The 21,277-nt window shown below is 48.0% G+C and overlaps 1 protein-coding gene across 1 annotated transcript in view; it reads left to right on the top strand.

The window, feature by feature from the left end:
- Positions 1 to 46: 46 nt before the first annotated feature.
- LOC149358962 (uncharacterized) overlaps positions 47 to 21,277 on the top strand; it is a 32,494-nt gene continuing 11,263 nt past the window's right edge. The window contains exons 1-13 of the mRNA XM_089571131.1: positions 47 to 202; positions 4,434 to 4,543; positions 5,290 to 5,416; positions 6,703 to 6,846; positions 7,999 to 8,115; positions 14,223 to 14,349; positions 15,170 to 15,199; positions 15,336 to 15,371; positions 15,701 to 15,745; positions 16,686 to 16,817; positions 17,413 to 17,639; positions 20,212 to 20,303; positions 20,422 to 20,530. Coding sequence (XP_089427257.1) covers positions 182 to 202; positions 4,434 to 4,543; positions 5,290 to 5,416; positions 6,703 to 6,846; positions 7,999 to 8,115; positions 14,223 to 14,349; positions 15,170 to 15,199; positions 15,336 to 15,371; positions 15,701 to 15,745; positions 16,686 to 16,817; positions 17,413 to 17,639; positions 20,212 to 20,303; positions 20,422 to 20,530 — 1,317 coding nt within the window. The 5' untranslated portion in view covers positions 47 to 181. The remainder of the gene's footprint in view (positions 203 to 4,433; positions 4,544 to 5,289; positions 5,417 to 6,702; positions 6,847 to 7,998; positions 8,116 to 14,222; positions 14,350 to 15,169; positions 15,200 to 15,335; positions 15,372 to 15,700; positions 15,746 to 16,685; positions 16,818 to 17,412; positions 17,640 to 20,211; positions 20,304 to 20,421; positions 20,531 to 21,277) is intronic.

Here is a 21,277-nt window from a genome sequence, read left to right as displayed (position 1 = left end):
GCGTGAGGCGGCGCTCGAGTCGCTTTCGCGGGGCCTGGGCCACGGCGTGAAGCTGTACGTGCGTGTGGAAGGGAATCAGGACTTCGGAGCCGTGGCTACCCCCGTTCAGGACGCCGTGCGGCTGTCGTACGCTCACGGCGTGGCACTCACCGACATCCGCATCGCCTCCACCGAGGCCGCAATGGTCGCGCTTTCAGTTCAGGTGAGGCTCCAAGAAAAGCGGTGGTGTTGTAGGCGGAGACTGGCCGCAAACTTCTTATTCTCATCCACCCACCTAACTTTCTGCCGCCTCCTGCTACGCTTGTCATCGCTTGGAATCCATTCCGTTACCCTTAACTACTACATCTTGTTTTCGCATTACGACCCCTAGCCAAGCCCATTTTTTCCTCATTTCGACCAGGATGTCATTAACCCGCGTTTGTCCTCTGACCGACTCTGCCCTCTTTCTGTCTGTTAACGTCACGCCAATCATTTGCCTTTCCATAGATTGGTGCGTTCTCTTCAATTTAAATTCAAATTTATGCTCTACGTTTCTGTCTCATAAGTGAGGGCCGGTAAGATACAGGTGATATATACTCCTCTTGGGGGACACTAATAAATTGCCATTCATGGTATGAGAGAACCGGCCAAATGCGTTCCACCTCATTTATATTCTTCTAGTTAATTCACTCTTATGATTCGGATCTGTGGTCACTAACTGCCAGTAAAGATCAGGTTCTTCTTCTTCTTTGCACCATAGGTGCACCGCCAGAGACGGGTTGGTTTCAACTCGAAGACTGAAGCTCTTCGCACCAGCGGTGCCCCGTCAGAGACGGTCTCTCGATGATTCGAGACGCAGGGATAAAGGGAAAACTTATGTACAGTTTATGTACAGCAATTTACGATAGATACAAGTTCAGGCACTCGAGACAAATTAACGGCACAAATATACAAAACAACAGAAAGGTGGATCTGGCTAATACTAGGGGAGGCCCCTAACTCGGCGTTGCCGAAGATGCGTTGCATCTCACCTTAGCGCAGAACCCTTTTTTCTGGCACCGGAGCCCGGTTTTAAAGACATCAAGGCCCGGCCCACATTTGCAGCTTCCAATCATGTCGTGCTCTTAACATGATTGGCTCTTCAAGGGCCTGGCCAGCCCTCCAACTGCCGTAAAGTAGAGCACTCTCTCCACCACAAAATAAAAACAAACACAAATAGACATCTGTGCCAGCACGTGTGCGAATCAGTACCGCGGGTGGGGGAACACCCGTATACCTGCCGGCGCGTTCGCGAGCGGCCGCGTTCCAAGAAAGGAGACGCTTCGCTTTGAGCACCCCCGGCCGCGTTCCGATGACCCCCTCGAACGCTACCGAACCCTTACACGCCCTTCCCAAGATTCTACAAAGGGCTCAAATGCCACTTTTAGAATTATAACAAAGGGATCGGTACGGGTCACAAAACCACCCTGTGGGTGACATACCGCAGCTACACAAACACTGGCACGAACAAAACCAAAAACAAAAAAAATGCACACGGGCACCAACACAACACAAGCAAATTGCACACTCAAATACACACAGTGGCATGCCTGCCGTGCGCCGTAAAACGCAGTTCAAGTTTATAGGCTACTCAGTTCACTTGCATGCACACTGTCGTCCTGCTCGCGAATGAGCACACACAGACACAGACACTCGCGACTGGAGCGTTCACAGCACTCGCCCAATGTCCACGTGAGCCTCCTTAGCCGCACCGAGCGTCCCTGTGTGCGTTCGAGCCACTACGCGTCTCAACGCAATTAACGCCTAACTGCCACTGGGCTCATTAGGCTGGTGCCACAGCGGGGCAAGAATTCAAAAATTGCTGCCCTCCAGGATCGAAAACAACGTCCTGATCCTCGATGGGTCCAAATCTCTGACCACACGACGCACTTGAGGGCCTGCTCTCTCTGGCGCGCCGGTACCAACTGCGTGCTGCGTAAGGAGCATAGCCCTTGCCCCGTCTAACCATACCAATGCGGCCAGACCCGCTACGCTTGATTTGGCGACCTGCACCACGGAACGCAATGTTCCACGTACCGACTTTCAACATGAAAGCCGCGCACCTGCCTCCTGGCACTTCGCCTCGCTTAAAGCCATTTGCCTCGTTCCTGCTCGGGCAAACACTTAAATTGCCGCTCCCTACTTTATAGGAGCTTGCCGGCTCCGTAGCATTGTTTAACTCTGGGGATGCATGAGCCCCCTCACAGTCATTCGGCCTGAATTTGTCTTGTGGCAAGCCGCCACACATTTCCCTGTCATCAGATGACCCGATCGGACGCACATCGGGTGCGTTCGACAACTGGACGGCGCTGCGTTCCATCCCGATACTTTTTCCACCAGAGATTCCAGTTTCGCGGAAAGCTGGCTCTCTTTTCACTTCTTCCTGGCTATTTTTCGTTCGCTCTTTTGACGTGTCGGAGGTCACAACCTCCGTCACCGAGCCTGCAGGAATTTGACCGTTGTCCTGTTGGTTATCGGACACCTTGGTCTCAATTGGGCCTGGATCATGAGAATTGGGCTGCTCCCGTTCTTTGCTAGCCGCCCGCGGTGGCGGAAAAGCTTTGATATTTCCGCGCCTTTCAGGAATCCTGTTTTCATTTCCTGAGCCTTTTGCGGCCTTTCCTAACAAAGATGCGTTCCCGCATACCGGCTGATTGCTTTCAGCGTCCTGACTGCTCTTTCCTCCACCTGTGCTTGAGCAGCATAAGTCTTTGTCTTCCAGCACAGGCGGCCTCATCTCTCGGGACTCGGAGTAGTTGTCCCTCGCTAGTCCACTAGCTTTCCTAGATTCCTTGAGCTCAGCGAGCTCCAGCGCTAGCTGCTGGCGCTTTGCTTCTAATTCCTCCAAGACGCACTTAACATTCTGAGGTTTCTCCTCGCACGGCGGCGCCTTTCCTCCATTCACTTTCGCAAGTTCAGCCTGAAAGTACGCTAAGCGCGCCTTCGCCAATTCCACGCGATACTTCACATCAAGTGAGGGCCGGCTTGGATAACTCTCCATACCGCCTTCCGTACCCCTCAGCTGTCCTACCGGCTCGAACACAGGGACGTGAACAATGCGACCAAGGAAACTCACGGTTTCGATGCGTCGATCCGCATTGCCAGCTGCTTGGCGTCGAAGTCCACCGCCACTTTCCTCGGACGCTGCGATGAGCTGTCGCACGCCGCTGGTCCGCCGCCGGTGATCGTCGAGTTCCCGACGCGCTGCTTCCTTGACCGGACGCAGTCCCGCGTCGCTAGACTACTGCCGTGGTCCTTGCGTCCTTGCCGCCGTGTCTCCGCAGGTCCGTTCACGAACGCTGACCTGTCGCCTTGTCGTCACCTTTCTCCCTGCCTTGTCTTCTTCCTGCGCCGTCTTCCGATGGCCGCAGGATCCTGTCGGCTGCGCCAGTAAAGATCAGGTTCTTCTTCTTCTTTGCACCATAGGTGCACCGCCAGAGACGGGTTGGTTTCAACTCGAAGACTGAAGCTCTTCGCACCAGCGGTGCCCCGTCAGAGACGGTCTCTCGATGATTCGAGACGCAGGGATAAAGGGAAAACTTATGTACAGTTTATGTACAGCAATTTACGATAGATACAAGTTCAGGCACTCGAGACAAATTAACGGCACAAATATACAAAACAACAGAAAGGTGGATCTGGCTAATACTAGGGGAGGCCCCTAACTCGGCGTTGCCGAAGATGCGTTGCATCTCACCTTAGCGCAGAACCCTTTTTTCTGGCACCGGAGCCCGGTTTTAAAGACATCAAGGCCCGGCCCACATTTGCAGCTTCCAATCATGTCGTGCTCTTAACATGATTGGCTCTTCAAGGGCCTGGCCAGCCCTCCAACTGCCGTAAAGTAGAGCACTCTCTCCACCACAAAATAAAAACAAACACAAATAGACATCTGTGCCAGCACGTGTGCGAATCAGTACCGCGGGTGGGGGAACACCCGTATACCTGCCGGCGCGTTCGCGAGCGGCCGCGTTCCAAGAAAGGAGACGCTTCGCTTTGAGCACCCCCGGCCGCGTTCCGATGACCCCCTCGAACGCTACCGAACCCTTACACTGCCCTAAGAAGACGTATTCTCTTACCAGAAAAGAGTGCCAATTTAAGACCATCCGTTGGGGACAGTCTCATGACTTGGTGACAAGATTTCTAATCCCAGCACCTTGGGCGTGCCGTTTCTGTTAATGCAACGCATATTCCTCGTTAGTAGCAGGGCACATATAATACAAGAATAGAAGAAGAGTACGATTGCAAGCTTTCTATATACAATTTGTCCGAACGGAAACGAACGCAGACACGCTTTGTTTTGCATTTGTACGCTTGCTTCGTCCTTGTGTTTCTTTTTGAGCGCCTTTGCCTGCAAGTATTCCGTTATCGTTGTTTGAGTGTTTTCAGCGCTGCTCAAACCCTGTGCTGTGCCGCAGGCGCTCATGGAGCGACTTCCCAAAGACACGTCGCTGATTCTGGGCCTGGAACTTGTCGACTACGACGAGGCCGGTCAGCTGTTGTCGCAGAGGCTTGCTCCGCTCTACGAGTAAGTCTAGTTTCCCCGTGATTAATATGACAACAGTAGCGACATCCTGCAGTCGCGACAGTAGTGACATCCTGACATGACCTCTTTGGAGGATTTATCTCACAAGAACATGCGCACCCGAGAGCCATTGGCGTCCCTAACATGGAGGTTCCTGAAATGTGCCTGACACGGAATAAACCACGCAAGGTGTCTCAACCGGTCGCTTAAAAGATTTGCAAATATATCTAGTGCAGTGATAGGCACGCGCGTGTTGAAATTTCCGTTAATATAGTCTTTTCTTTTTAACACAAAGATCGTTTTGCCTGGCGCACCTACGAGGGATTCCTTAGCTAATGCAAACCTTTTTGATGTGCCTTCCATGAGTGAAAAATACAACACGTGGGTTCACTAGCTTGGCTTCACATCCTATTTTTGGCAGCAACATTGCTATCTATTACGGCACTGCAGACATAAGGAGACGCCTACCTGTGTCTCCTTTCATGAACCACTCTGCTTTTATTTATAATCATCGTAAATACTTAAGAAAAAGGCGTAAAAAATGGCGAAAAGGCATGAGCATCATGGGCATTAGGAAACCACCTGAATATGTCGGCCGTCCTTTGCTCTTGAACTGCAGAACACAAAGACAAATCGCCATTTCGGCAAACACAAAGTGTCAGACTTTTAGCGGCACTCTCTCCATCTCAATTTCTTATTAATATAAATTGATCAGTTTCGCGACACGTGCCGTGACCTCTCTGCTGCAGGTTCGCAGATGTTGTGGTGCTGCAGACGCATCTCAGGGCAGAGCACAGTTGGCCCTTCTGCAGGAGCACCTACGCGTCCCTCTTCGACCATCCGGCTGATGACTCTTGCCTTCAGACCACGCCAGCGGTGAGCCATTTATTGTTGCATTTATTACTGCCTTAAAGCTGTCGCCCCGCCAAAACATTGTTAGGAGTTTTCTGCTCTCTGCATGCAGAGCTTTCAGAACTGTTCTTCTGGACCACAGTGGTGGCATTGTGGTTTTTGCATCCGCCTCTCAAACGAGAAGTGCGTGGTTCGAACCCCGGTGCCGCCGGGTACCCACCTGTGATATGCTCAACCGGAGGGTGGCTGTTACGGGTACCGCCCAGGGTGTTACCTTAGAATGTGGGCATGGTGAAAGCGTAAGAATGTGCAACCGGATGGTGATTACCATGGAAGGAGGAGATTATGACGAGATCCGAGGAATGAACAACCCGGCGAGGGTGTTACCGTAGGAACCCCCGTGGGGTGGTTACCATAAAAGGAGGATTGTATGGTGAGAGCGAGGAATGCGCGCCTGAAGGGTGGCTACCGTGGAAACAGTCCGAAGAGTGGCTATCGTGGAAATAGTAGGGGGAGTATGGCGAGAGCGGAGATATGTATTACAGTCCGCCTGCGGGGACTGCTGCGAAACGTGACGTCCGAGGAGAGGTCCAGAAGTGGTGGCACCGTACGCCTGGGACAGCTAACTGGAGAGGAGGAGCGCTAGTCGAAGAACGAGTATTTCTGAAAAACTAGAGAGTGTTCTGTAATTATATATATATGCAATTCATGTCGCACTGAAATTGTTGTAAATATATCGTGAAATAAAAATAACTCAACAGATGTTACTGAATTCCGCGTTATGCAGTTGTAACCGTCCTGTCAGTTATTTCTTTTTTGCGAGATGAGTGCCTGTACGTCATATGCATGACACGCCGCAGACCGCGAGGGATCCGTCGTTTTGTTACTTATTGCTTCGGTAATACAATACTGTTGCACGTAATTACGCATGAACTCCTTTAAATACGTGTTTATGCTATGGTTTCTGGCTTACCACGAAGACCGTTTATTGTACAGCTGCTCCGACAAGGACAGTTGCCCTGACGTTACTTAATACCCGGTTATCACTAAATTTTACAGCACCTTATCTGCTTCAGGTAATACCCGTCATGAATTTGTGTACTTAGTCACAAGTCTGCGTGAGGTGTTCACGGCTCTAACGAGTAACACAAGCTTCTATCATAAGCTCTCTTATTTTGTTACAAGAATTTCCTCTGGTGGTACAGGTCACTGCCTTGAGCTGGATCAAGCTTCTGCAGCCGTTCTCAGTGCCGACATAAGCTATCATAAGCTCTCTTATTTTGTTACAAGAATTTCCTCTGGTGGTACAGGTCACTGCCTTGAGCTGGATCAAGCTTCTGCAGCCGTTCTCAGTGCCGACATGCTTCTCGCTCAACATGGCAGCCGTAAAGTTCACGGCATCGACGAATGCGACGACCGAGGCTTCTTGCGAGGATGCCCAGGAGACCTCAGATGTAAGAACGCCCGCGATGGTCCTCAGATGTTAAAGCTATTGATTTTCTCACCATGGTGTACTTTGAAAAACTTATCATGAAGTAAACACGGCTTTTACAGACACTGACAATCATTTTTGTAGGAAACTTAATTTTAAGCTTAGTATTTTCGTGAAATTCACTTGCAAGCGTCTCTCATTCTCGTTAATAGGCCTAGATGACTCGCACCAAAGGAAACACCCAGTATCAGGATTTCATACATGCTGATCATGTTGAGCCTACATGGTCTCTGGTAAAGTTTGTATTTTTTATCGATGTCGCACTCCAGCCAACATCGCTTGGTGCCGCAGAAATCATCGAGATGTTCGGTGATAGATTAACACTTGGACCGAAAAGCGGGATTTCTATGAGGTGAACATGGTGACTGAAATAAGATTAAATAGAAGATAAGCTAACTGGACTATACGGAACCAAAGATTATGGGTAAGATAAGCCAAATTCTTTAAATCCATGGCTCGTTCTTTCTAGTTTGGTTATGGGCTGTGGTTCCCGAGCAGGTTATGCTTCTCTCCAGCCCATCAACGGCAAAATTTATACTAATCCGCAGCAAGTCTTCCATTACGGCATGATTCATAATCGTTGTTTACGTTAGATGTAAAATGCGAAATTTTGTTTACTTGAGTATCAAGCATTTACGCAAACGTACCCCTTCCTTTTGTTTTGTTTGTTTTTCTTTTTGACTGCAAAGGAACTCGAAGCACGTGTACTGATTTATATGCCAGTACACTTGTAGTACCTAACAACACTGTTTTCTTCTTCTAATGGTGCTGAAATAAAGTGAAGGGGGGGCAGAGGGAGTTACTTTAAGGAATGGGCTTGGGCAAAACATAAAATGAGCTCAATTGGAATTTTGGAATAAGGTTGTCTGTTGAAGTGTCAGATTGGGTACCAACGTAAAAAAAAAAAGCCTGATCACAAAAGGCCAAGTGTCAGATGAAGAGGCAAGCGTAGAAAATTTTTTCAACAAATGCGACGGCGGCTAGTGAGGGCCATGAATAAGTGGAAAGTCGGGAGAGACTTTTTTCCTATAGGGAAGCCAACTCGCGTGGTGTTGATCAATTTTTAAATAATGTGCAGAATTTATTCAATGCCCAAACACATTTTTACCCGCAGGTCTGCACCAGCGAGACGTGGTCGAGTGCTGCGGAGTCTAGCGCTGTGCTCTCTACTTTCCGCTCCAAGGATGGCGTCTCAATAACCATGGAGACGGCCGAATTGCTCCGCGAAAAGGTTCGTCGTTTTAATTTCGCCTGGAAACGTCGATGGTCTGCTGACACTTTTGACTGACAGCACAATGCAGCAGCTGTGGCCTTCAAAAACAGAGCTAGAGCTGCCAGTGCAAAGCACCGCCTCGCAAATTGTCATTGCTGCGAGAAATTTGACTTGACAATTTGTCTTGATAGACATACAACTTATTATAATTTAAACATGCAGTCAATATATCCCCTAAGGCATTAAATTGGATAACATTATAAATACTACAGAAGCGCTGCTGCATACTGCATGCGTCAAACCAACCTCTATAGTGGTTTATTTTGGTACTTTAATACTCATTTGTACTACTTAATGGCTGTTTAACCACGACTTGCGTTTTGGGGAAGAACGGTTGATTGGTCACTCGTGCTACATTGCGCAATTTGGTTCCTGGGTACGAAACATGTGGACTTTAGCGCTAGTGCCATTGCTTTTGTATAAATGACCATATGCTAGCAACAAACATTGTCCTGCATTCGCTGATAGCTCTAACGCAATTAAAGCAATCGGTGAATCAATTCGGTGATCTCGGCACCTTGGATACCATGCAGTTGGCCATCCATGCTAAGTTCACGCAAGCATGTTATCATTGCTTTGTTTCGACAGATGTTACGTTACGGATACTTTTGCAGACTAGTGAAGTACAACAAACTTGAAAAAGTGTGCATTGCGCCTACTTGTTCTTTACAACAGATAAATTCAGAACTGGCGTTAGGGATGCGTGTGGACGAATGTTGTCGATCGAATGAAATCGGCGCACTGGTGGTCTGGGTTTGTTTACAATTTATCTCGGCCTACAACAATACTCTTCGAAAAAAGGCCGCGACACTCCTACCTGAAAATAAGCTGTTATTGCTGGCGCGTCTTGAGCCGGAACAAAGTCATAGGCAGTGCGCCTGCAAATAGGAGTAAAGCGTGTGGCAATATATCCAGAGAGACGGTGCTTACTTTAGCGCACTCCTATCGCTATGTACCGTGTATAACAACTAAAAGTGTCGAATTTCTGATCGTGTTTATTTCTCAAGCCTCTCAATTTGTCGCAAAGCTTTCTATTGTATCTTGGCTACGTGTTTCCCTACCACTTCTGCATTTTCTTATGAAAGCCGCCTGTAATGCTCTATTTCCTGAAAAGTGTTATGGCATCAAGAAAAAAATTAGAGATCACTGCGGCGACCCGCATTAGGAGAATGCGAAAGCATTGGCTCCTCCTCGGCACTCGACACCTCTCTTTGCCTCCCTTTATCATTTTATTTTTGTTTAATTTAACTACTGAATTAGAGTAATCATGCTTTAATTAAAGATCGATTTAATTACTCTGATTATAGCTTCTTTTATCTCAGTCAACCATTTTGGTTTTTCAAATTTGGCACCGTGGTGCTTTCTCGTCCACTTACTATATCCTCGTCCTGCCTATTCAACCATGAGATGGTTTTTGCTGCTAATTAATCTATGTCAATGAGTAAAGATCAGGTTCTTCTTCTTCTTCTTTGCACCAGAGGTGCCCCGCCAGAGACGGTTGGTTTAACTCGAAGACTGAAGATTATTTCTTCGCACCAGGGGTGCCCCGTCAGAGACGGCCTTGTGATCAGTTGACACGCAGGGATAAAAAAGGGAATAACTGAAGTTTATGTACATATATTTACAATCATATACAAGTTAAGGCACTAGAGACAAATTAAACGGCAAAACGAGACAAAACATCAAAAAGGTGGAACTGGCTAATACTAGGGGAGGCCCCTACTCGGCGTTGCCGAAGATGCATAGCATCTCACCTTAGCGCAGAACCTCGCTTCCGGCTCCGGGGCCCGGTTTTAAAGACCTAAAGGCCCGGCCCACATTTGGTGGCTTCCAATCATGTTGCACGCTTAACATTATTGGCTATTCAAGGGCATGACCAGCCCTCCGGCTTATACAAGGTAAAACACCCTCTCTACCACAAAATAAAAACAAACACAAATACACATTCGTGCCAGCACGTGCGCGAATCGGTTCCACGGGGTGCGGGGACACCCGTACTTGCCGGTGCGTTCGCGAGCGGCCGCGTTCCAAGAAAGGAGACGCTTCGCTTTGAGCGCCCCCGCCGCGTTCCGATGACCCGGCGTACACTAACGATCCCTTACACGCCCTTCCCAAGATTCTACAAAGGGCTCAAATGCCACTTTTAGAATTATAACGAAGGGATCGGTACGGGTCACAAAACCACCCTGTGGGTGACATACCGCAGCTACGCTAGCGCTGGCACCAACAAAACTAAAAGCTAAATAATGCACACGGGCACCAACACAACATTACGCAAAATGCTTAGGCGCGCACACAAAACATAAGCAAACATAAGCAAAATGCACACTCAAATGCGCACAGTGGCATGCCTGCCGTGCGCCGTAACACGGCGTCCAAGTTGGTGGGTTGCACCCAATTCACCACCTCCAAGTACACACTCGTCCTCGCGAATGGGCACACATGCACACTGACACTCGCAACCGGAGCGTTCATTGGCACTCATATTGGGTACGCAAGCGGCCATGTGAGCCTCCTTGGTCGCACCGAGCGTCCCTGTGTGCGTTCGAGCCACCACGTGTCTCAACACGATGAACGCCTAATGGCCACTATGCTCATTAGGTTGGTGCCACAGCGGGGCAAGAACATCAACAGCTGGTGCCCTGCAGGATCAAACACGTCCCGGCCTTCGATGGGTCCTAATCCCTGACCACACGACGCACCTGAGGGCCCGCTCTCTCTGGCGCGCCGGTACGAACCGCGTGCTGCGTAAGAAGCATAGCCATTGACCCGTCTAACCATACCATTGCGGCCGGTCTCTCTACACTTTACTTGGCGACCTGCAGCACGGAACGTACTGTTCCACGTACCCAATTTCAACATGAAAGCCTCGCTCCTGACTCCTGGTATTTCGCCTCGCTTAGAGCCATTTGCCCCGTTCCTGCACGGGCAAGCATTGAAATCACCGCTCCCTGCTGGATAGGCGCTGGCCGGCCTCGTGGCATCGTCTGCTGCATAAGCTGACTCGCCGTCGCTTGACCCGAGCCTGCCTTCTGGCAAGTCGTAACGCATTTCCTTCTCCTCGAAGGACCTGATCGGACGCCCATCGGGTGCGTTCGACAGCTGCGCGGCGCTCGGCCTGATCGGCCCAACAGGCCCACCTCCGTTCTCTGCCTCGGATGGGATGCTCCTGCCACCACTAACGCTATGGGGCACTTCATGCCCTATGCCCGACACAGTGTGCGGTTGCGGCAACGCTAGACTTCCTCCTTTCACTCGCTCGCCGATCTGGCGTCTGTCTTCACTGACCGTTTCTTGCTGAACGAAATGGTCTTTTTCGTAGCTTGCTTGAGGCTGCGTTTTTGGACTTTTCAGACTCAATTCCAGCGTTCCTGAACTCGCGTCCGTGTCCCTGGTGTTATTTGGGGTAGAGCTAACCTGTGCAGCTGGATCGTCGGAGTGCGCGTTCACCGCCTCTAATACCGCGACGCTGCGTTCCGTCACGATACTTTCTTCAACTGCGATTCCAGCTTCGCAGAAATCTGGCTCACCTTTTACTTCTTCCTGGCTGTTTTCTTGACCTGTGCTTGACAGGCCTTTGCCTTCCAGCATTGGCGGCCTCTCCACTTGTGACTCGGAGCAGTTCTCCCTGGCTAGTTGACTAAAACTTCGTTGACTGGCTGGCTAGTTGACTAAAACTAGCTCTCCTAGACTCCTTGAGCTTAGCCAGCTCGAGCTCTAGCTGCTGGCGCCTTGCTTCTAACGCCTGCAAATCCGGAGGTTTTTCCTCGCATAGCGGCGCCTTTCCTCCATTCACTTTTGCAAGCTCTGCCTGATAATAAGCTAAGCGCGCCTTCGCCAATTCTACTCGGTACTTCACATCAAGTGAGAGCCGGCTTGGATAACTCTCCATACCGCCTTCCGTACCCCTCAGCTGTCCTACCGGCTCGAACACAGGGACGTGAACAATGCGACGAAGGAAACTCACAGTTTCGATGTGTCGATCCGCATTGCCAGCTCCTTGGCGTCGCAGTCCACCGCCACTTTCACCGGACGCTGCGATGAGCTGTCGCACGCCGCTGGTCCTGTGCACGTGGTCGTCACTTGCTGCGACCCGCCGGTGACCGTCGAGTTCTAGACGCGCTGCCTTCCTTGACCGGTCAGTCTCGCGTCGCTGGACTTCTGCCATGGTCCTTGCGTCCTTGCTGCCGTCTCTCCGCAGGTCCTTTCTCGAACGCTATTGCCTGATCGTCGCCTTTCTCCCTGCCTTCAATATTCTTCCTGCGCCGTCTTCCGATGGCCGCAGGATCCTCGTCGACTGCGCCAGTAAATTTCCACAGGTTCTCTTTCCTCCTTGCACCAGAGGTGCCCCGCCAGAGACGGTTTGTTCCAACTGGAAGACTGAAGCTTTTCTTCGCACCAGGGGTGCCCCGTCAGAGACGGTCTCTCGATGAGTCGAGACGCAGGGATAAAAAAAGGGAATAACTGAAGATTTATATACAAATATTTACAGAATATACAAGTTAGATACAACGGCAAAGAGACAAACAACCAAATGGCGGAACTGGCTAATACTAGGGGAGGCCCCTACTCGGCGTAGCCGAAGATGCGTAGCATCTCATCTTAGCCCAGAACCTCGCTTCCGGCTCCGGGGCCCGGTTTTAAAGACCTAAAGGCCCGGCCCACATTTGGTGGCTTCCAATCATGTTGCACGCTTAACATTATTGGCTATTCAAGGGCATGGCCAGCCCTCCGGCTTATACAAGGTAAAACACCCTCTCTACCACAAAATAAAAACAAACACAAATACACATTCGTGCCAGCACGTGCGCGAATCGGTTCCACGGGGTGGGGGGACACCCGTACTTGCCGGTGCGTTCGCGAGCGGCCGCGTTCCAAGAAAGGAGACGCTTCGCTTTGAGCGCCCCCGCCGCGTTCCGATGACCCGGCGTACACTAACGATCCCTTACACAATGAAACATTCTTGTTCGATTAATTATCCCACATCAAATACCTTTCAATTCATTTCAAACTTTATTTTCACTTGTTTGCCTATTTCACTATTTTGTCGACCACGGCTGTTTTTTCGTCCACTCACTATATCGACGTCCGCGCTATTTCGACGTTCTTTCGACATTTTTGACTCTATTAATTAATTAATCTTCTTATCGATGTAATTTTTTTGCGCATCATCCTGACATCATCCTCTTTAGATTAAAACCACTCGTTTGATGCTACCTCTACTGAGAATGTCACAACTGCTGCGGACACGTTTTGCGGGCGCATTTTGGTGACACGACCCCGACGACATGGCCTTCAAATTTTTTCGCATCATCAAGGTTAGGGCCGGGAAGCTCATGTTTTGTGGTACAGGGGCACGCTAGTGACAAAAGAGACTCCGTTTACACAGCAAAGTCCGAGCTGTGCAGACTGGTGCAGGTGCGGATTCGTGTTTGACGCCGTAGCAGCTGTGTGCGTCGGGAGAGATCCAATATGTGGTAATTACCCCGCAAGTACTTCACATGGCAGACGCTAATTTAACACAGAAAATAAGGCCAAAGCATTACCAACAAAGAAAATGTCAAAGCTGAAGGAAAGGCGTTTTGCCCCAGGAGTACCGTATTAGCATTGCAGTTGTCTGTAGTAAAAGAAACAGTAAAATTAGGCTTTCATACGCCATGCAACTCTAATGCCAATACTAGATGACTGAGACTTCGCGCGCCGTACTCATTTATCTTTCCGGACTGATATGTGGTAAGTGAAAAGAAAACCGTTCCTCGTTCATTTTGCTAAGCTCAAAAATCATGCTTACCGGCCAAAAAAAAAGGAAATACGCGAAACCCTCATTCTGTATTGTTAGCGCTCCATGTATGTTGGTTATATATGTTAATTTTCTTCGTGCGCTAGCTTGAACATTTTAAAACATATGTAGTAACGAGAATGCCGTTTTCGTTTTTTGAAACTAAAATTTCAAATGTCGATATAGCATTCGCATGTACGGGTTGCCAATTTTAGAAAGGCCTGCGCACAAGACTTTGCGTAATTTGCATGCCTACAACAATAAGCTTGCGTCTGTGTATTGGCAGCTGTCTCGGGCCCATCGCCTCTACCCACGCTTTTGCGTGGCACTCTACAACGTGGACGTGGATGCTCAGCCGTGTCAAGGATCCGACCTGTCCTTCGCGCGCGTCGCACAGATCGCCGAGGCTGCCAGTGAGAGGCTTGCTTTCTGCTTCAAGAATTTCATGATTCCAGTTGCTACATTCAGTACGAAAGGCTAGGAAATTTGCACAGGCGTCGTCATGCTGTATTCTGTTAATTGTAGCGCGCAGATTAAGTGTTCTTAAAAATTCATGCTTAACGGTGAAAGGCCAAGCTATACACTTTGTGAGCGACTGTATACGACACAAGGTACAGCCTTTGTCAAAAGTAACCAGGCTGCATGGTTTGCTTCGCATTCACATAACAGAGCCCTCACGGCTTCCCTAAAGATCAGAAAGTTCTTTCGAGGTGAGAACAGGGGTTCTTCTTACCATACAGAGATTTAAAGCATGAGGGCTGTCATAATAGCTTTAACATACGACTGAGAAAAACGTGCAGCGTGGTTACTTTTGACAAAGGCTGTACGTTTTTTTTCGTGGTCTGTACGTAACAGCGGCAGACGCAGGTCCGAAAACTGCTTGTGGCCCTCATTTCTGTTTTTGTCATGCCCTTTGTGCAAGTCTATAGATAAAACTTAAACGTAATGCACCCGTCAATGTAAGCAATACACGACCTGCCAATAAATCTGCAACTTTGACCGAACTGACGAAGCAACTACAAACGTTACCACTCTATTTGCCACGCAATCAGTCTTGGTTCAATCGGATTTCGAAAGAAAGGGATCATTTGCTACAAGCTCGTAAACGCTGGCTAGCTATAAGTCTGAACTTGAAAGTAAAGCAACTAGGTTTATTTCATTTTTCCTTCGCGTCAGCTTGTGTGCTCAGTTGTTTTTTCTCTATCCTTTGCTGACGATACAAAACCACTACAGAGTACAAGCGTGAGAAGCCGACTACTGTGCGTAAGTAATTCTGCAGCTTGCCATCCGAATTAAAGGAAGGTACATTGCAAGCATGCGCTTTTTTACTTAATACCAGTGATCTTTATTAAGCCTATTTTGGCAGTAAGCCCTAAATTTGTCACTGGTCTTATTTCAGCACCTGAGGACTCGGATGCAGATGACAGTCTGGATGGTAAGAAGGAATATAAACACAATAATCAATAAATAAGAAATAATAATAAATAAACAATAAGTAAAAATAATAATAACGAAAAGCTAATCATCAAAAACAGGCTGACTGCGCCCACTGCAGGGCAAAAGCCCCTCTCATGTCTCTCCAATTAATCCTATGCTTTGCCAGTTGCGGCCACCCTATCCTCGTAAACTTAAAATAAATAATAATAAAATGAGTGTTAAAATAAATAACAAATACCAATAGTAATGCTAACTATAAATATTAATAGATAACGCATGCGATAACCGAGAATTCTAACCAATTTTGCTGCTTTATATTTCTATCAGACGGGTCTTTGGCAAGGACGACCGTGCAGAACTCGACCACCAGCCGTAAGTACGGGCGACGGCAGAGCTTTGTGCCCTCGCGAGGACCTTCTGTGCATAATGCTTACTTATCAGACGTGAGCGCTGTGCTGCTTTGCAGGCTGGAGTGTTTGTGGTCCCGCTGCCCGCTTGGCTTGCCACTCTCGAAGCCTGCTGCAAACCTTTAAGCCCACATATGTCTACGGCAGTCTTTATTGCAAGCTTGTCTAGGACGCTATACTTGTGCTCTGCGGAGCCAAGACTGTGAGGCTTTGAAACATCCGTGTGTGATGCTCCTGTTTGCGCTGCCTGTATATAAATCACTTCCAGGCACTTAAAATTTGTGCCGCTAAAACCCAGCAAACCGGTTTTTAAGAACATTTAATTGACAATGCGCGGCTCATGCTGCCATAGTAACGCTCCATTGCGTCCTATTTTTGGGAGCTTTGAGCAGCTCACAAGTTGCCTTGCACGCGACTTCATCGAGTGAAGAGTGTGTGTACTTTGGAGGTGAGCTCAACTGCCCTTCAGCGGTGAACAGAAGGTCATAGTGCACAACAGAATGAAGACAGAGAAAGGCGACAGGAGAGCAAGGTTGCCTTCCTTTGCTTTGTTATTTTTTGCATTGTAACCCTCTGTTTAGAAGGTTCCACCAGTTCGTAAAGAGTATGTATGTAAAGAGTCAGCTTTTCTTGCCTGTGCCCTCTACAGTATAGAGAACACAGGAGGAACCCCACGGCACATCTGGCCGAATGTTCCAGCCATGCACTAATTGGCCTGAGAATATTTGAAAATCTCAGTGCTATTTAATCCCCTCATTCCCTTCCCCAGTGCAGGGTAGCCAACCGGAAACCTTTGGCTACCCCGGAAACCCTGCATTTCCCCCCTCTCTGTATCTATCTCAGTGCTATTGGCTGAATTCATGATTGGAGTAAATACAAGCCTTTCTTATTTACGCCCTACCCAGATGCACTCGTATGCATTCTGTCCGCATCGGCGCTAAACGTGGAGACCTTTCCGATGCGGCTCTGTTCGTACATGGTCTACACACGCCGAGTGACACCTGGTGCTCCGCCGCAGCCCTTTGTGCCCCAGAACGGTGAGCGGCTCTATGGCTACATTGCGAGCACTAGCATTGCTAACTCATCTCACTGATATCAGATAAAAAACCTCGCTCATTGCTCGAAGGGTACCCTGGAGGTGTATGTGACAGTTTTTCTTTGCATCTTTTCATCATTTTTTTTCTTTTTGTGCTTATATATGTTCAGGTAGCTGAAATAGTAAGAGAAACATATTTCCAGCGTTCAAAAATGGTTACGTCGTTACTTTGAGAGGCCTTTTTTTTTCTGGAGTTTTCGTCTGGATTAGATATACCTGATATATCTTTGATGCAGAAAAAATCGCGTAATTTTCTCTTCTGGCGCTATTTAATGCTGCCTTTCATATTGTTTCTGCCTGTACATGTATATTTTTTACGCCTGTATTTGCTATTTGACACTGCCTTTTGTTTTGAGCATTCTCTTGTTTGTTTCTGTAATCTGTGTCCTTTAAGACTCCCGTTTTATAGACTTAGGAAAAAGAATTAACAAATGCATGAATACATAAAGTCAACTGAGCAACCACAGCAATCTCCGGCAACTAATTTGTTTGGAGGAAATCATTTCACTTACGCACGAGACGACATTTTGGTCCAGATCCCAAGTTCTCCAAGTTCGTCCGCCGCTGTGAGCAGACGGAGAGCAACGGTCTCGTCGCCGTCACGCCGTCCATGCTGTCCACGCTCTTCAACAAAAACGGCTCCACTATCGTCCCCGAGACTATGGCTGGAGTGACGCAGCGGATCGCCGAGACCGGGTTGGCTGGCATCGCAGTTTTTGCCACTCCCAGCGCTGACCTTTCAAAGGTGGCGAACATGACCCAGGTAGGCCCTATGGTGTAACCTGCTCAACGCTTGCTGTGTTCAGGTATATGATGAGGGGATATGTTTTAAATTACTCCTTCTCTGGTCCATTCCTTACATTCCTTATAGCCTTTCGCTCTGTCGCCATCACCTGGAAAGTCGGTGTTAAGGCTCACATTTTGATGTATTGCTCTAGAACCGTAACAAACACTTGCATCAGCTGATGAACTGCCGATGACACTAAACTACCCTCGTGATAGAACAGCGTGTCATTGTCTGGCGCCTTGGCCGGATGCCATGGTATTTAGATCCATGTATGTCGGTCAGCCGTGAGTGGATCTTGCTTCCGAAACACTTCGTGAATTCCGTCCCTTGGTCGAGCCACTCGAGCGCTATATGTCCCTAAACGCTGCTGCAAAAATTAACCTGCAGTCTTCCCCTATTGCGACTCTGTCTCCTCCTCCTCTCCTTTCCTCCATTTCTCTCCCGGCGTCGTTTAGAGCTGTAACTATACTAAGGCAGTCACTACGCGTTTGCTTTCCTTTCAACTAATTGCTTTGTTTACTTGGTGATGCAGAGAGGTGAGAGGTATATCATCAGACGATACGCAAGCAGGGGCTCGAATCGAAGAAGGTGAGAGAAAGACTTGCAAAGAACTTTAACGACATACGACGCAAGAATACCGCCTTCGAGATTGCTTTATTTATCAGTGAGTCTTGACAACGTGGCTCGATTCGCTGCAGCAAATTTTCATCTTATATTATTTCGTGCTGTTTGCAGCCAAGTGGCAGTTTGAGAGCTCTTGCTTCGATCCTTGTGCGCAAGATGGTAAAAATGGCGGTGCACAAGAACTGGCGATTTTGATATCACTATCTTATGTAAATCATGGGCCACTTAACCTTCCTTTGGCCGACCGGATGCAAGACGAGACTGGCTTCTGGGAAGCTTAACTACAATGAAGAGAATTAAAGGAGAAGCAGTTCTCGCTTGAACGTTACTGTGTGTTCTATCGAATAGAGCTGCGTTACGTTAAAATGTATTGGGGTGGCTATTACTCACATATTATACTGCGCCGCAGAAACAGTTAAGAATTCTGCTTTGACATCAAATTGGTGACGTCATTTAAAGTCCGAAACGTGATTTATGGTGTCGATCCAATTCGAAAAAAAAAACGATAGTTACGCGTACTTATTGGCTACTTCCTTAAGATAAGTGGCTCTTTTAGCCTCCCTTTGTTAGAGAGTCTTGTAGCATTATCACTTCTCCACCCAAAAGAAATAGAATAAAAGTAGAGGATGACAGCACACGTCCTGTTACAAAAAGAGGCTACAAAACAATATTGTAGTATTTTCTACCCCTCATCAGCTCTACATTTATGGCTGTGCAAACAGCACTTTTTTCGAAACCGAATCGAATACGAATCGAATAGTAAAAGAATAGAATCGAATACGAACCAAATATTTCTGTCATCATTCGCTAATTGTACAAATATCCATATAAAACAGCACAGCGTTAACACAGGTGTTATTGTCATAAATTTAAAGTTGTGGCTGTCGAAAGAGCTTGATGAAATCTCGCTTGATGACAGGTACAAAAGTGTGATATATGACCTCCGATATCTGGCGGGCTTTGCCAAACCTGACAGAACCCTCTTGCGTCTGCCAATGTTCGAGTTTATGTGTAAGCGTTAATAATGTCACTACGCGAATGGATCGCATTGCTTTGCATAAAGGTGGTTTTCCACGACGGACCAATGAACCGCGAACCAGGCGTTACGTGACGTTCCACTTCCTCTCCCTAAGGTCCGCACCTGGCCCACGCACGGAGAAAGGTAGTGCGCATGTCTAATCCGCTTTTTGGCTTTATCGTTTGTAGGCAGCGATAAGCATGATAGGCATGCACATGGTCTTTCCAGTGCCAGCCAGCCTCCAGTAGTTCACATGCATGCAGGCGACGGGATGCAAGAACGTCCTTTGAGGAGAGAGACGGGCATCACAAATGCACCAGCACAAGCGAAATGGGCAGCGCTGTGTTTCGTTCCCTTTTATGTCCGTCCTTGTTTCGTGTGCGCTGCTAACACCTACAGCAGGCGACAGCGACACGAAAACCATGCCGCATTGTTGACAAAAAAGAGCCCGCACAGTAGTAAAAAAAAGCTAAAATGCCATTCGCACAGTTAAGTTTTAGGGCTAGGAACGCAGCAGCCCACCGAAGGAAAAGACACCCGGCTTCGCCGTCGTCCGCAGTCGGAATGGGGACAGTGACATCGAGGAGTCACATGATGCGCCATCCACCGCCAGAACAAGTTATTAGAGGGCCTCATTTCTAGAACGGTCATAAAAAAAAAAAACACGTCCTATTTAAACTGCGCCAATTGTTCGAAAACTTGAGAACGAGTTCTACTCGTTTCGAACAATTTTGAACGTCTACAATTTTTTTCAGCGGATCAGATAGATAAATATTCGATTCGCTATTAAAGAATTTCTAATATTCGCATACTCTTACTCTCGGGCATTTCCCCTGAATACAATTGTCTAGAAAAGCCTAAAACGCCGAGTTGTACGTGTGAATTCTGCTTCATTTTCTCATTCAGGAGGTGTTCAAGTATCTGGCAGACAACTTCACAATGGTTGTCGGGGTGCACGTCACTAAATTCGACGACCCAGTGCTGAAGGAGCTCAGCAGGCGAGTGTTTTGAAGAATCGTTTTCTTGCTTGCCGGTCTCGCACTCTCCCTCGCTCACCGTAGAGAATTTTTTCACGGAATCTCTCCTTTGTTCCTAATTGACACGTTTCCTCCACAGGAGCAGCCATCTACTGGTGCTGTTCACGCACAGCATGCTCCGGGGCAGCAATTGCACCGTGACGGCTCCCAATTCGTTAACCCTAACACCGGCGCACTACGAACTCATGGTGGGTGTCACCCAGCACAGCAGAACACCTCCTCTTCTACACCACACGAGAATTTACTGCACTCAAGCAAGCGCACCCAGAAAAGTGGAACGAGGGGTAGTTACATAAGCGAATACATGTTAAATGCAAAACACGAGATGTAAGCAGACATTGACGTAAGCAGGGATGTGAGCAGTCTTACTTCCCGTCCCAATTAATACATTTCAGCAAAGTGCGCCTTTGGACCTGTCGTACATCTATAACATTACATGTGTTATTAAAAAAGATAATGTCGTTGTAATAGTATTAGCAGTATGTTTCGCAGTAGTATTAGCATCGATTGGCAACAGTAAAATTGACCGCATTTGCCTTCTGACCAGCTAAAGTAGTGTTTGTTCACTGCTGGCCAAAGGGGCTTCTCTGTCTGGAGCCATATGGACCAAGTCAGTATTCTGTAGACATCTCCAGGCCGTGGCAAGAAAGACTCATCATCTTTGTGATATCTCAAGTAGCGAACAATACGTGCTCTGGCAACTATTCTTCCTCATTGTTACCATGCACGGCCGAGGTTACCTATTTCTGTTTCCGCGAAAATCATACACGCTTTACCATATCCTTCGTCCTTCGGGATATTACCCCATTTTGAACTGTCGCGATAGCGGTCTAGTCGGCTTAAACGCACATGATTACGTCCTATAAATGCAGTCCCAAATTGTGTAAGCCGAGCAACTAAACTGACGACTGATTATGCTGTCATATGCGCCACAT

Source organism: Amblyomma mixtum, chromosome 2, assembly GCF_055824585.1.
Source record: "Amblyomma mixtum isolate Tamu chromosome 2, ASM5582458v1, whole genome shotgun sequence".
Lineage (NCBI taxonomy): Eukaryota > Metazoa > Arthropoda > Arachnida > Ixodida > Ixodidae > Amblyomma > Amblyomma mixtum.
Note: the sequence above shows the minus strand (reverse complement) of the source record. Positions and strands in the feature narration are given on the sequence as shown.